This window comes from Sander vitreus, chromosome 2, assembly GCF_031162955.1.
Source record: "Sander vitreus isolate 19-12246 chromosome 2, sanVit1, whole genome shotgun sequence".
Lineage (NCBI taxonomy): Eukaryota > Metazoa > Chordata > Actinopteri > Perciformes > Percidae > Sander > Sander vitreus.
Genome location: NC_135856.1, coordinates 27,036,824 through 27,053,462, shown reverse-complemented (window position 1 = coordinate 27,053,462; position 16,639 = coordinate 27,036,824). Strand labels below are relative to the sequence as shown.

At 39.8% G+C, this 16,639-nt stretch overlaps 1 protein-coding gene across 2 annotated transcripts in view; it reads right to left on the bottom strand.

The window, feature by feature from the left end:
- Positions 1-16,639, bottom strand: part of fat1a (FAT atypical cadherin 1a) — an 84,508-nt gene that overhangs the window by 31,579 nt on the left and 36,290 nt on the right. For both annotated transcript variants that reach the window (XM_078263349.1, XM_078263342.1), the window contains exons 5-9: positions 11,887-12,216; positions 10,617-10,833; positions 7,935-8,074; positions 509-784; positions 5-215 (exon numbers count right to left, since the gene is read on the bottom strand). In XM_078263349.1, coding sequence (XP_078119475.1) covers positions 5-215; positions 509-784; positions 7,935-8,074; positions 10,617-10,833; positions 11,887-12,216 — 1,174 coding nt within the window. The remainder of the gene's footprint in view (positions 1-4; positions 216-508; positions 785-7,934; positions 8,075-10,616; positions 10,834-11,886; positions 12,217-16,639) is intronic.

Sequence of the window (16,639 nt, the reverse complement as noted above, 5' to 3'; positions counted from 1 at the left end):
TTACCTGATTCAATGCTGTAGACAATGTCTGCGTTATATCCCTTGTCTTTGTCAAGAGCTGTGACCTGGAGCACAGCCGAGCCTACAGCTGCAGATTCAAACACACGGCCAGAGTAAGGTGTGCCTATAAACCAGGGTGCATTGTCATTAGTGTCATCCACATTGACAATAACACGCACAAGGTTCCTCTTTACTGGGATGTCCTGGTCTCGGACCTAGAGAAGTGAAATTTAAAAAGAGACAGACAGACAGAGGAGGGGGGAAGAAAAGGAAGAAACAGTGTCAGAGCCTTCAAGCGATAATTCATACTTCAATAGTAACATAATAAAAAAGCAAATTATTCATATTTTGAAAAGCATAGAAAAACACAAACGTATCTTAATTTCACGGGTGTTTAATTTTTCCAATGAAGCAAACATTTCCAAAATAAACTCCATTAAACCATATGTAGGAACATTTTATAATTTATCAAGCTATTGCTAAATTGTCAGTGTTCATTGATTCATACCATGACAGTGAGGATGTGACGATGCATGGTCTCATGATCCAGTCGCTCAGCTGTGTACAGCGTGCCAGTTCCTGGGTCTAGTCTGAACTTCCTCAGGCTGAAGGGATCGGTGCTGCTCAGGAGAGTAAAGGTCAGTTTGTTCTTCTCGTCTCTGTCCACGGCGCTGATCTGCAGCACCTCAGTCCCTGCTGGTTTGTCTTCAGGGACATTAACCTCATACACCTCCTGAGAGAACTGTGGCCGGTGGTTGTTGGTGTCAATGACACGGATAAGCACCTATAGAAGAAAAATACATTTTAGAGAATATACATTTTTAACACCGGACTTCCATCATCTCCCAAAATACTTCAGATGGCCATGTTTCAGAGGATAACTCGATGGCTGCATCAGTCAAAACAATTCAAGTGTTACAAGTTACTGTTGAACATTTAGTTGATGAAAAGCACGAAGAGGGTAATTCTGAAGCAGTGGTCCCCAAACTGGATTAAGTTTCTGTAAGGGTTACAGTTAGTGTTAGGATTATGTGCAAAAACATAAATTACATACTTAATATTTTACACAAACACACATTTAACTTGAACTTTAAGTCCTCCCATACTCTTCAGTAATGCGCAGCGTTATGTCAATATAGACCAAATCGATACATACATCTAATGGCAAAAGCAATATTTTAACTGAAGTGCAACTTGATGCTGCTAACAGTGAAAACAAGAAATCAATGCTGAAAAACCACAATGCATCTAAATGAACTGTGAGCTACGTACAGGAGTGGGTTATTAAATTGAGAGTACATGTGTAATCAACCATTCAACAGTGAGTTGTCAACTGTGATAGGTTAGAAAGCCGATCCATGGATATTAACAATATATAACATGTCTAAAAGTCATATACGTTTTAGGATGGTTAAACATGTTTTAGTGTTACTGTTTAGCAGATACAATATTCTGCTTATGTTTTCACAAACGACCGCTTAGACTCAAATCCATGAAACCAATCTCTACACGTGTGCTTCTTGCTTTGGACAGCAAAAAGTGCAGCCTCTGTGTTTTTTTGCCACAACACACACACAACAAAGCATCTAACATCCCCAAACTGTAAAATTCCACTGGGAGCATGTTTTATCAACACCAGCCACTCGTCTAGTGGACTTCCGACAGAGGATTATGGAGAGCTGCTGGAATGCCATCTCTGCTTCCCAGACCAGCGAGGGGCTTCTACCGTTGCCAAACATGAGGAACAAAGGGATCACCATAGATTAGACACCTGCATACCAAACACCAGGGGGTGATGTCCCTCAAGGAAAATGGCAAAGCCGAGCTGTTTGGTGCAGGAACAGTGAAGGGGACTATAGTCACAATAGTTCTGACCAGTTGGTAGCTCACTAGCTGACCAGGATTTGTCAGATCTCTGGTCAACACAAATGCCCACTGTTGTTTTTCGTCATAATACTGTTTGTTGAGCCTATATCAGAGACAAATATAGACTCAACCTGACAGCACTGATAACATTTACAATCTGCTGTGTGCTGTGATGTTGGCAATGCTGTTGAAGCTCACAGATGTCATCTTGCAGGGGGAGCGTTGGGCTGCATGCTGTCTGTCAGTGCTAAAAAAAACTGGCTCTTTGCCACAAGTCATGAGCGACCCATGTCGCACTGCTAATCAGGATGCGTAATGTAAAATAAATATAATTTCCTAATGTGGAATTTACCCTGAAACAGCGTATGAAACAGAGCCGCTAGTGTATGTTGCACCATCAGCGGGCTGACAAGCTATGTCTTTCCAAGCATGTCTTCTCATGTCATGCCAGACATCATATAGCACCACATCCGCGATGTCTCACAATAAATCTTTCACACAAACAGATGCACATGCATGCACCCACACACACAGGCTCATAACATTTGCACTTCCACACATGCATCCACACAAAGAGGCTGTCCAATGTGTCTCAATCTGGCCAGGGTTAGATAACACGTCTTGTGAATAGTGAGGAAGGTGGCAAGAGCTGATAGTGCTGTCAAGAAGCAGAAAGGAATGGAACCTGGTCAGTAGTATCCACATCTATCCATAATGTACTATGTCAGATGGTTTAGAAAGCACACAAAAGGCTATTCAGTCTCTATATGCACACAAACTCGGTTGTTCCTTTTGCAAGGAGGCTCTACAACACTTCAAAGGAACTTTGCCCCCAAACATCCTAAAGCAGCATGATACAGCCTGACTGCAGCAGACATGCTGGTGAAGAAAAAAACTCTGTAGTATATGGCTTCCTCTGGGAAATTTGAAGAGGAACAAGATTGAGACTGAGACACAGACGTGACAGATGGAGATACTAAAGACAAAAAAAGTGCTGTGAGGGTGAGATGAGAGTATGAAAGAGAAGTGACGGTGAAAAAACAAAAGAAAGCTCAGGGAAATGGTCAAATTTAGAAAAGACAGGTTGTGGGTGGTAATGAAAGATATACACAAACAGAATAAAATGCATAAAAAAATAAGTCCTAGATACAATAGTCAGCTTTGATACAGAAGGTAAGAAAACATAACTGTGACTGAATAAGGTAAGCCTTCGAGTGAGACATAAAGAGAGTCTTTGTAATGTGGACTGAGATAACATGAGAAACAGCAGACCAGGAACAGATTGTGAGCAGAACAGCTTGAGGTACTTCTGCATGGCCACGGGAGGATGTCATATAGTTGGAGGTGGGGGAAGGGAGGCTGGGCTGCATGCCGAGCCTGCCTTGTTGGCGCAGCTCCTGGCTATGAGGTGCCCGAGCTAGAATGCGGCACCCCTTGTCTACATCATCAGCTGATCCTTCAGAGACACCTTCATGGAATTACAGCGTTCAAATGGAAAGCACATAACAGAAAGGCCGACTGTTTCCCATAGACCTCCCACAGACCATGAGCTTCATACTGATATCACCACTGGAGCCCCAGGCAGGTTGGAGTTAACATTATGTTTCAATTTCCAGCTCATAGTTTGTCACTGGCATTTGAAAATAAAATAAACACTCAAAAAGAAAAGCGTGCTTAAGAGATCACAAAAGAAAACACAGGCTTCTGAATAACGAAACACCTTTTGTGTGTTGTGTATCCAGAAAAAAAGGACACCTAGGGGCTTGCATTGTGCTCATTGTCCTCCTGTGCCATGTGTAGGAGAGGAAGCCCCCCCTGCCAGGTGGCAGGTTCTGGGCAAAGGCAAGGCACTGGCACCAAGCACTCCAACATGTTCCCAAAACAGGATTAACACAGCCCACTATCCACAGAGGTCCAGTGCCCTTGTTTGCATTTTATTCTACCTAAACAGAATAATCATCATCATCATGCCTGCATGCCTGGCCAATAAATGTGGAGCTCCTTGAAAAACGGAGAGGGAGAAAATCAGAAAGAAAGACAAAGAGGGATAGAGAGAGAGAGAGAGAGAGAGAGAGAGAGAGAGAGAGAGAACAAAAAGGGAGAAAAAAAACATTCCAAGGAAAGAGAAAATAGGCCATACCGTCTGGCAGCACAGCTTCCACATGACTTTGATTTGAGGAATAGATAAGTCCGACATTGTGCGTGATCGGGTAGATCTAATTTGCAGTGGAATTCAGTATGACTTTTTTTAAAAGGTAAACATGCTGTCCGCAAAGAAAACTAATTCATATTCAATAACAAACAACTCTTTTGCATTTGATTTCCTATTAAAATAGTCTCTTATTGGATTGTTGCAAACACAGATACAGAGACAATTGACTACTCTGAACATCTGTCTTTTATGTAATAAGCTACAGATTATAACATGTCTTCAAGTGTTTATCCGAATTCTGAACAATCAAGTGAATTAACTAAGGGGTTAATATTATTTGCCTGCCTTGAAATAATAGCCAAGCAACTTAAAAAGTAAATGAAAACATTTCAGTGTGGTTTGACACAACCTTTGAAACCCTAGCCCCATTGGTTACTCGTAACAAAAAAAAAACATGTATTTCTCTGCAAGAGGTGCATTTACAGTTTTCTGTTAAAAGCCCTGCTGACAGAGCAAATACTGTCAATGCTGAACAATGTTATCGGATAAACAAGTTAGTAGCCAAAACACTCAGATGGATTTCCTGAAACATGAAGCACTCAGTACTCTGAATCCACAGGACATTTAAGGCCCCCCCGCACATATGTGCAAGTCAACCAACTGATACTGTATGTGATATATCAAATGTGAAAGAAACAGGCAGACTATTTAAGATGTCAGTGTTTGATAATCACTTTTCCTGGTTACAAAACTGTCTATTTGAAATTGATGTAATGTGAATTGCTTTGCTTTATTACAGTTCTATTAACTATGTCCTCTTGTGTTTCTTGTCTATAACTACATGTTATTATATGCTGCTGCATGTCTTGGCCAGGTCACCCTTAAAAAAGAGATTCTTAATCTCAATGGGTTTCTCCTGTTCAAATAAAGGTTATAATAAATATGAAATATGAAATAATAAAATATGTAATAATCAGCTAAATTGCGATTTTCAAAACAACAAAAGCTTACAGGCCAACACAAGTTAGGATTTTGTTTTTTTAAAAAATAATAAAACAATACATTTCCACTTTCAGGGATGTCTTTATATTACTAGCCTACAATTTTTGTGGATTGCTAAAGTCTCTGACGATAATACTGTATGCCTTTTTCAGTCACCTATTTGGCTCTCAGCATCTTCCAGGCAACTGGCCTAAATCATGTCACAAGTTTGGTTTATGGAGCATACAAATTCAGTAAATCCGTTCCCTCTATGGAAAACAGCTGACCTACAGTGATCAGCTGGGTCCACAGGACTGTATCTAAGATACTAACACTCATCTACAAGAGAGCCTATCAGACACAGCTCTAATAATACATTAAAAAGGCATGTGCATGCACAGCGAAACAGTGCCCTGTTGCAGGAAATAAGCTTTATCTGATATACTGTACAAGTGATTATTCTTTGACCCATTTCTTGTGTGAAACTGGTGGTTGAAATGAGCTGTGATGGCTTGTAGAGACGGATTTTAATAAAGCTGATCACCAAGCAGTAACAGTCAAACTTGTGATCATGCTGAGGTAGTGTGCAAAGTATGCTGCTATAACTTTTGAAGATAGGCAGTCGGGCAGTCTAGGTGTTTTTGGTGTAAATGACATTTTATAACATCACTATTAAAAATCAAACAAAATTATATCATTCCCTGTCATGTGAAAGGGTTGCCAGTACAGTCGGCCCCACTGAGTATCAAGCTCCTCCTGAGAATTGGATCTTTTGAATAAGTTAACCTTTGAATGTGATTAATTTGACTTAAAATGTCACAGCGTGCAGTATTGCTGAGATGCTTTTAAATAAGTGTCTGTTGCCAGGGCTTTAAAGAAACGTGCTTAATGTGGAGAGAAAATCATAGCTGAGAAAATAGGTACTGCGGCTGTTTTTTAAGGTTCTGCACTAAACTAAAGGACGTGCTGCTTCCTCGGATGAGCTGCAAAATGCCAGGGAAGGCGACGCTTCATACAAGGCTCAGTGGAGCACAGCAGCCAGATGATGAAAGGCTTTATTCATACGGAGTGACAACAAATAGATTCTTTTCCAGCTACAGTTCTCTGAAGCTCCGCTTTGAGGACAAAGGACAAAACATTTTGAATGCCACCATCCCATATGACCCAAAACGACCATGTAAAAAAAACTTCTAAATCTCATGGACAAGGCATGACCATCTCAACAAAAACCAAAGACCACTTGCATGCTTAAAAGCTTTTATCGTGGCAGTTCAGCTTTGGTATCAGCTGGGGAGCAAGATATATGCAAGAAGGATTAAATTAGCATATTAGTGTATTAAAATGCAAGTATGCCACTGCTTTGGAAGTTTTTGGAAGAAACTTTAACTTTCATCTTTCATCAAAATGGTTCACATAGGGTCTTATACAGTAGTACCTAATATTTGTCTTCTACTGCATATAAGCTTATTTCAGTTGATTTGGCAGTTTCTGGACTGTAGCATGAGCATAATTGTATATGTATGAGTGTAATATATTCAGGTATTTAGAGTCTTTTCAGAAAATACCAAAGCAATCTGTTTCTCTCAGAGAAGATTCACAGGTTCAGAGAGGGAGAAACACAGCAGAGGGAGGAGTGAAGGGGGCTCAAGAATGTACTGTATGCTTAAAAAAAAAAAACTGGCTAGACGGCACCATCATCACAGAAGCTCTGCGTCAGGAATGAGACAATGGAAGATTCCTGGAGTTCAATGCTCAACTGAGATGGGAGAGAACAGAGGAGGAGGAACACTGACTACCCATGTCATGGTTTGAAAACGTGTTCAACAAAAGTGTATTCATTAAGTCTGCTTTAGAATATTTCTTTCTTTCTTTCTTTCTTTCTACAAAAAACATAACTGTTCAATCCATTGAATCCGAACTAACTTTTTAAAACGCCAGCAGTCGACCAGCAACTGCCGTGTTCTATGAGGTAAAATTACTGCTTTTGTCAAATGAGTCTGGTGGCTTTGAAGAGAGCATAGATGGATATAACGGCTTCAGTTCCTCACTGGAAAGTGCTGTCTGACAGCAACTCGAAGCACTGAATATATTCTAAATAAAGCATACTTAAACCAATACCCCATACAACCCCACTTCAAAAAAGATCCTTTAAAATAAAAAGTTTGAGGGAATATGCTCATTTGCTTTATATCAATCCAAAATATCAATCTACAGCCAGGAGATGGTTAATTTATTTTAGGACTAGGAAGACTAGGAAACAAGGGGGAACAGTTACCCTGGCTCTGTCAGAAAGGGGAAAATCTCCCTACCTTACCATCTCTAAAGTTTTGGGAGTCTTTTCATCACTGTAAGGTTGCCAGTTACCCAGCGAAGCACTTCACCCGGCTACAAAATGGTCCTGCACATAACCTCAACATAGTCTCCCCGTTTCCAGTCCGAATGCCAAGATAAACATGGTAGCTGCTGGTTGTAGCCTTGCATTGAACAAACAGATATGAGAGTGGTATTATCTAAATCTTGCCATGAAAGTAAATAAGCATATTTCCCAAAATGTCAATCTGGTGATTAAACACAATTTAACCACACCACACAGGCAGCAACAGACAATAAAAGATGTCTTTTAACAGCACAGCCTGACCATATCATATACCGTACCATATTTTTTTGTGTTACCTCTCCAGTTTTTTTTCAAGGCTACACTAAATAGTTAGAAGTCAGGTCATGTAACGATGTAATGAGACGCAAACCAATAAACTGTCATTTTCCCGGGCCAGTTGAGAGCATCACAACGTAAACACATCACAACTAACAGGACAGTTAGGGCAATGCTTCACTCATTACCCGTCCCTTTGCTCCTGCTATTTCTCACATAAGAAAAACAGAACCATGACAACGCCTCATCAGCTTCCAACCGTTTCATTAGTGTTTCAATTACCTGGGTGCTGACAGTTCGTGTCCCATCTGTGGCTTCCACCGTCAAGTTGTAATTTGATTTCTGCTCGGAGTCCAGGGGCCGTGCAACAATCAAGGTTCCACTGGCCTTGCCCACGTCAAAGCGGCTGTCATAATTACCACCTGTGGAATTTTTTTTTTTTGTACAAACAAAAAAGGACAAAAGATTAGCGACAAATCATCGCTTAGTTGTGTGCATGTAGCAAGGTTACACAAACACAAAATGGGGCGCTGAGATGGGCATACAAACATCCTTTTGTTTTTTCTTCTTTTTTTTGCTGCACTGATGTCAAAGACAATAATGAATAGATACAGTAATGTTGATGATATCATTAACTATCAGTACAGATTTGGTTTTGATCTAAAAAAAGTATTGACATAATAGCTATTTCATGCAATTCATTCTAACACAAACAGGATGGGTACATAACAGTGATGAATGTATAACAGGGCTGCACATATGCGATAAGCGATGACGTTGTTGAATATCGCGATAACGATATTACTTGCGATAAATAAACGGATATTAAAGTGTGATTCTCAGTTCTGCTGCTTTCAGTATTTTGCTAAAATAAAATAAAATTGCTACTACAATGTTGAATTCAAAACAAATAATTTCCAACATTCTTTTAGTGAACAAATTGACCATTGAATTGATATAAAGGCACCACTAAAAAAGAATGGCATTACATTTTAATGTGTGGTTTTCTAGTGATATTTTCTTTCAACATAAAAAAAAAATGTTTTGTGTCTCGCAGCCTTGCGCGAGTTGATATTGCGATGACGATAAAAAAAAAATAAAAAAAAACGATATATTGTGCAGCCCTGTATAACACCACAATACATCCTTTTATATACCATGATGCTAAACTCCACACAGCAGTGGATATAAAATGGAGCTCTAATTCACACAAGGTAAGGAGAGAAGGTTTCCCCTTCTTCTCTTGAGACTCTTAATCAGGTCACAGGTTTCGGGGAAAAAATGTGACACAACATCAATCCAACGGCACAACACAATTGAATCACAGCCAACAGGCAGCACCAACACAGTCTAGGATGATTTCTTAATACAGCACAGCCTATTAGGAAATCCCAGCAGCTACCTTCTGCTGTACAGTTGTGGTCACAAGCCATCTGTAGGATGTAAAACATCTCAGTATCCTCTATGCCGTCTTGCAAAAATCCAACCAAACAGAACATTCCAGAGAAAAGAGGAAAGCAGTAAGCAGAGCACAGAAAGAGAGAAGAGAAGAAAAGAGACGTGTCAGTCAGACATTGATTAAAGGGAGGACAGGGTGGCAGGAAGGAATAAGAGGCAAGCATTTTTGAAAGCAGTCAATTTAAGTCTTCTCATGCACAAAGTGCCTTTCAAAAATGTAAAAATAAAACACATTCAAGAGAGGACAAATTAAATTTTAACACTTCAAAACCGAGCTGCCAATTAAAATTGAAAGGCAATATACTAAATCTCACTTGGCTCACACAGGGAAGCTAGGACAACTATCAATATTTATTGTTTGTGAGCTATTAACTCATGATACAATTGTGTAATCTAATCTGCTCTACAAAGGAAGAGAGCAGTAATACAGACACAATGAAACTGATAAGCTCTAAAACTGGCTGACTGGTAACTGGTTTTGCCTTCATTTTATGCATGTTTAGGTTGATGAAGAACCTACATACATTAACTGCCATAAATGCTGCACTGCACCTGCCTTTTTACACTCTTCAGGGGGAATCACAGTATTTACGGACAAAATGTGTTCTTTCACCTTTTTTGTCCATTTTGGATCATTTAAAAAAAAAAAAAACTTTATTTTAATTAAAGTCCATAATTATAGGCTTTAAATGTCTGTCTAACTCAATATTTTAAGGTAGTAAATAATTCACATGAAATCCACTTGAGTCAAAAGTTTAGATCGCAGCTACTGCCACACTGCTAAGCTAGTTTCGCTGAAGTTTAGCTGTTCTCCATCATAACTGGATTTATCTACAGCCTCCACATTTAGTATCAAACTGAATTATCAATATGTTTGTTCATCAAAATGGATATATTTCAGTTACAGAATACAGCCAGGGAAACATCTGTGAGTACATTTTGTTTTAGATTTAGCTAAGGCTAGCCGTGGCTATCTTCCCCGCTAGCTTACACTTGATGCGCTTCTACTGCTTTTAGCTGTCTAATTGTCTTACGTTCTGTAACAATACTATGCTGTTTTCACAAAAATTATACATTTCTATGGTATGATAATTTTTCATATTGTTAAACAAATGCCAGAAAGTCAGTTTTGACCAAATATATACATATAGTGACTGCATATTGGCTTTGTAAGGCAGCCAACTTGGCTAAGGAAGTCAGATTTTTACCTTAAAACTTGGGAATGCCAGCTGAAAATGTTTGTTCAAATTTGACTTCTCACTGCCATGCGGTCTAATATGACGAACAACTTAAACTCATAATATACTTTGTACTATAAAACAATATTGTCTTTTAAATTACAGTTTTCTTTAAATTAATTTTCCATATTACCCAGACATATCACGCACAAACACTATGTTGGTCCTAAAAAGACCTTTTCCACCTACGGTGCATTTCTATGACATGGAGCTTTTCTGCAGTATGCATGCATACACACGACAGAGAACCATGTGAAGGAGGCAATACCTGTGATTTCAAACCACACGGGAACTTCAGAGGATTCTGTGGCAACGACCCCCACCATGTGCGCCACAGGGTCGCTTTCCATTACAGAAAACGTGAATGGGGACTCCTCGAAAAGCAGGGGAGCTGCATCGGCTGGCAATTCTGGCTTGGGAATCCACTCGATATGCAGACGACAAGAGGAGGATTTTTGAGGGCGTCCATTGTCGACGGCTTTAATCTGAGAGAGAGGCGGGGAATGAAAGACGTTACACAGTGTTATGCAAGATTTTGTTGCAAATGAGTTTCTGTGCAGCTCTCTGGTGGTTCCTCTGCCTGACACTCTTCAGGAGTAAAATGTTTGGTTATGTAGCTTGCTAGTTAATGCTTACAGCTAAAATACTCCAATAAACCATATTAAATTGTAGTAAAGTATAAGCACTGATTTATGGCACTACTTCACAGAAGTGGTTGTGTTTCAATCGTAAAAGCTTTTCTATACTTTGAGCTATCAACACGGCAAGAGAACCGTGCATTTTGAATAACAAAACACCTTTTGTGTGGTATTCTCTTGTGATTCAACCTTTTGTGTGGACTTCAATTACTGTAAACTCTGGTGGGCAGTGTCTTCTTGCAGTAGGAAACACAACTTTGGCTGTGTGGGGACATAAAAATCTAGGTGAAAACCAGTTTAAACCAAAAAAGATTAGCGTTAAGTATCACCTCGGCGGTTTGGACAGCCGACTGTGATGACTACACTGCGGCAAGTTCTTGTTCTTTGTCTCACAGGTGGAAGATTGAAAGATAACATTTTTTTTTTTTTTTTACACATATCAGTTATTCTAATACTTAAAAAACAGCTGCCAAGATGAGTAGAAATTGGTGCTGTAGAGCTGTTCACTGTAACAATGGCTGTTATCGGCCAAAAAGAAGTCCCAGCAATGATTGATAAATGTGGCTCTTGATGAAGAAGGCACCACAGTAATAAGACCATGGTAATACAGCAAAAATACTGTACATCCTTGTAACAATGAGATCCTAATTGGATAGTGTGAACTGGTGCTTGGAACATGCTCCCTACAGTGTAAAGTAGAAGCTTTTTGCAAGCAATTTCCTTCTTCACTTGTGGACCAACATGATGTGTGTGGACCAATTATCTTTTATGTGTATTTTATATATATTTTTAAACACAAAAACAAAAACAAAAAGGAGGGTGGAGAAACAAATGGGGTAAGAAAACTTGAGAGGAAGAGGAGATTAAATCAGTAAAACAATAATGGGATTAGATACTCACTGTAAGGATGTCGTATTCTCCAGCAGAAGAGAACTTCTTGGAAGACACCAGGCCGGTCTTGGGCTCGATGAAGAACTTTCCGTTTTCATCTCCCTCCTCGATGCTGTAAGAGATCTCGGAATTGGGTCCCTCATCACGGTCTGATGCAATGACCCGATACACCGGGTCTCTCTTCGTGGCTCGGTCTCTCTCCGGCCTCTCCCGCTCCGGGAGCTTGATCTTGTAGATCTTCTCCAGGAACAACGGCCTGTTGTCATTCTCGTCAAGAACTCGGACGATGACGCGGACAGTGGTGGATTTGGCAGGAACGCCATGGTCAGTGACTGTGATCTGAGGAGAAAGAATAAATACTTCAGAACAAGACGTGCGTAGGCCTCAAAGGCTTGGGGCTGACAACCAGGAAGCAAATATTATCTGATGCAGTGAACTATAAATTCCATTCAATTTATCTCATGCCCTTTTTGTTTTCATTTAGATACAGTAAAGACATGCATCCCTTCAACAGTTATAATGTTCGAGTTTTGGAACAAGAAGCAGTAAATACCTAAAAAGGTTGATAATTCCAGCTAAATCATTGAACATCATGTAAAAGTGTCAAGATCAAGACAGCTGTGTTAGAAACTCATCATTCCAAAGCCTAAGACGAATCAAAGAAGAGCTGAAAAACGGGGAGCGTGCCTTTTTTCCCCTTCATCATGCTTTCATTCCACTTCTTTCTTTCTTTGCTGGCAGGGAGTCTTTTCCAATACACCTTCTTCACTTAAAAATGCAAATATACAGTACATCAGTTACCCAATGACCTAATAGTCTAATCTCCACAGTATAATGTATGAATCCAGTCACATACTCAGTCATAAAGTACTCCATATAATATGCTACTTCTCTGACCAAAAGTGGTTTGATGTTGTGAAAAGGGGGATTTTTTTTTAAAATAAACTACCAATACAAATCTCCGAGTCTTGTAAGGCAAAATTCGCCAGCAGGGAAATACAAGACTTAATTGTGTTTTATGTATTTGCAACCCTGATATAGAGAGAGAGTGCAGGACTTTGATAGCAGCAATTTTGGTCCCTTGGTTGTGTGATTGTTTGGTTCAAATGACTTGGTCTGCGTGAATGTTAAGTGCAGCATGACATTAGTGGGGCTTTTAGACTCTTGAGCCCCTATTTTAACCTAAAAATAAGGATTTAATAATCTAATTTTATGCATTAAGGTACACGGTCACAAGCACCTAAATCAATCAGGGAGTATACATTCAGTATCAGCTCTTTTGCACTTTGCATTTTGTGATGTAATGAACAATATCACTTTGGAAATGAAATAATGTAAAAGAGCCAATTTAAAATTAGCAAAAAAAGACACTTTCTTACTTTCTAAAATAATACTGGATCCACTGTTGCCCCTGTGGAGTCACTGATGGGTTGGTGTATTCAGGCTTTGTTTAATCTAGAGGCTGATGTGGTGAACTTAAAACTTTCCTAATATGAAATAATGTTTAATATGTTTGCCTGTGATCATGACAACAGTAGCTTGCATGGCTGCGATACGAACAACCCACCAGAGCTAATTATTTTTAATTAGCTGCACCTCTTCACTCTGATAGCACCATCTGCACTGACTCTGCTGTTGTGTGTCGAACTTACAAACAAAGATTTTGCACTGCTAATAACCATTAAGCCTTACTGCACTCAACTAAAGGCCGAGGGCTTTTAAAACCCCAGAAGTACTGAGTATAAAAGACAGTGTCGCACAACTGAATCATTATTGGGGCCTTAATTTAAGCCATGACATCAAGCGTTACTGGTGGCATACTTCTGCTTTGTAATATGCGCCATGGTTCAACACTGGCATGTGTCTTGGAGTGCACAGTTGGAAAAGTTTAATTAAAAGCAAAGAGCCACAGGCTGACCTAAACAAACACAATTTCCACGTAGTCCTAGAGAAATGGGCTCAAGGGTTGTGCGTCTGAGCGCTGGCATAGATTTGAGCATTTCTCGCTTCAAGCTGCAAAATACTGTAGAAGGGGAGAACAAATGTCACAGTCATTTAAGACCATCTGCTAAGTGCTTCACTAAAACCAGTCAGGAGTCCAGTGCCAGGCACACACCATTTTGTGCTATAGTTTCAATTACTAAAGTAATGTGTTTTTGTTTTTCTCGCAGTGTCTGCAGCTGTCTGTGCTATTCACATGAGTGGAATTAATTAAATGGGATGTTTCTCTCTGGGAGGATATGTTGGTGCCCATCCTGTCCTGTGTACTGAACATTTCCATTATGATCACATGAGCTTTATATATGAAGTATAGTGACTGATATCCCCGATTATGTAAAATACCTAGAAAAGGCACTCTGTTTGTGGAAGTAGGCCTATTAAGTATTGAAATGAAATGTCCCAGCACAGTACCTCAACAAAACTGCTATGTGTGTAACTGTGTGCATGCACACTATTCATTACTACACCATCTCTCTTTGGAACATTTTCATCAAAAGCCTTTGTTTGGTAATTAGGCGAACCACACAAAAGACAGCAAAGTTACACCAGAGGGAGTGTGTCTCATTGCATCAGTATAGCACTGCTGTCAAGTGAAGTCAGCCAATCCATTATGTTCTGATTATCTATTGCAAAACCTTTAGCTTTTTCTGAACGACCATATGCAAGTAATGTTGTTTTAATTAGAGATGCACCGATAGACCGGCCAGTGACTGGAATTGGCCGGTTTTCACGTGCTCGGCCAGTCTGACATATGTCGATTTCAATGCCGGTCAATGCTACAATTAACTGACAACATAAGTTATACGAGTTACAGTTCTCAATGACGCACGCACACACGGACGCGACAGCAAAGTCTCTTTTTCCTTTCTCTCAACTATCCCGCCGTGTGTCGCGCGTACCCGCTCGCGGTGTGAAGCGCGTGTCCGCGCTATTCTCGCACGTGTAGGGAACCTCGTGAATTAACAACATGAGCAACATGTCAGCTGTTTGGAAATTCTTCAGCGTGTGTGCAGAACATAACAAGTTTGCAATATGCAACACCTGCAAGGAAAAAGTAGGGCGTGGAGGAACGACACCAAAAACCCAAATCACATTTTTTTTGTTGGATATTGGATGTGAAAAGAAGGAAATGGTTCTAACATTGACCTTTAGATGTGTGTGAATTTCCCACACCGGGAAATATAGTTCTATTTTATAGTGATCCATTATCTGTTCAAAAAATGTTCTCTGTTCTGTGCAAAATGTTCTATTAAAGAAAAGATAGAAAATAAATATTTGTGTGTGCTGTAAAGTGGTTAGAAAAAATTAAATCGGAATTGGCTAAAATCGGTATCGGCTGACCTAACTCAAAGAAATTCAGAATCGGCCTAGAAAGTTGGAATCGGTGCATCTCTAGTTTTAATGCATTCAATGTTAACTAAAATAACCTGGGGATCAGGACAAATTGTGCAGGATTTTGGAAGTGGAAAGCAGATGTTTACACGGTGTCATGTTTACATAGAGCAACTCACTCTCTTTTACAGTTATTGTCAAACGTGCATTTCAGAGGAGTTACTAATGTCTGCTGCACTTTTAAATTACATTGAGAAAAAAAGAAAAGATATCTCATTGGTACAAGATGGCTACTTCTAGCATGTTTCTACTGCAGGACCTTTCCTAGGGGACCAAAAACCTTTTGGCAAACTATGAGTTTAATCAAAAGCATTTTTTGAATTAGCCCACTCCTCACAGTTCTTCATATGCAGTGGAAACCCAAACAAGAATGATCAAAGTGGAAGTTTAATTCCTACTGTAGTTAACTTCTTTAGTGTGGTCCATTTGGCTTTATAGTACATGGAATTATTTGGTCAAAAAAGAGATATTAGCTGTCACTTAATATGGTGTCCAATGTTGTGTCAGTTGATTAATTGTTGATACTATTTTGATAAGTGACCATCAATAGTGGACTAATCAATGAAATAATTTCTTAAGACAAAAATATAAATTAATATTCGCTGGTTTCAGCTTCTCATATGTGAGGATTTCTGATTAAGTGTCGTAAACTCAGTACCTTTAGATTTTGGAGTGCTGGTCAGACAATTCAACCAATCTAAAGACTACACTGGTCAAGTCTGTTTATTATTTTTTTTGTACATTTTGTAGATTAAATCATTAATCAGAAAAAAAAATTGACTGAGTAGGATCTAATATCTTAGTCAAATAGGCCAGATTAGCAACCTATCCAGGTACACTTCGTCTTGCCAACTGCATGCTGGGATAGGATCCAGACAACAGATGTGAACAGCCCATTCACCTCTGCCTTTCCATTATAATGTTCTCTCTATAGTCCCAGACCTGAATCCTAAGCATGTCCTGGCTTGTCCCACTTTTGCTATTTACCCACCCCCTCCTTCCTGGGACGGAGGTCTCTCATCCTGCCGCTAGAACCAACACTCAGACCATCAGGAGCAGCTTTGCCTTTTCTCAAATCCCCCGCTGCCTTTCTACCTTGTGCTCTCCGTCTCTTTCACGCACAGGCACACGACGACTACCAACCCCCATCCTTCTTATCATAAAAGCCGAAGGCCCCCTGTGCTCCCTCCACCTCCTCTTGGCATTTGGTGCAAACAATGCTGACACAGCCCCCACCCTAATTGCTCCACATGTTCCACATGGCCCCACATGTTGCATTTCTTCTTCTACAACAAGCTTGTGCAAAAACTTCAACACTGGTTAGGACTTTGATTAGATTTGTTCTGCCAGCACCCAGTTCAAACACAAA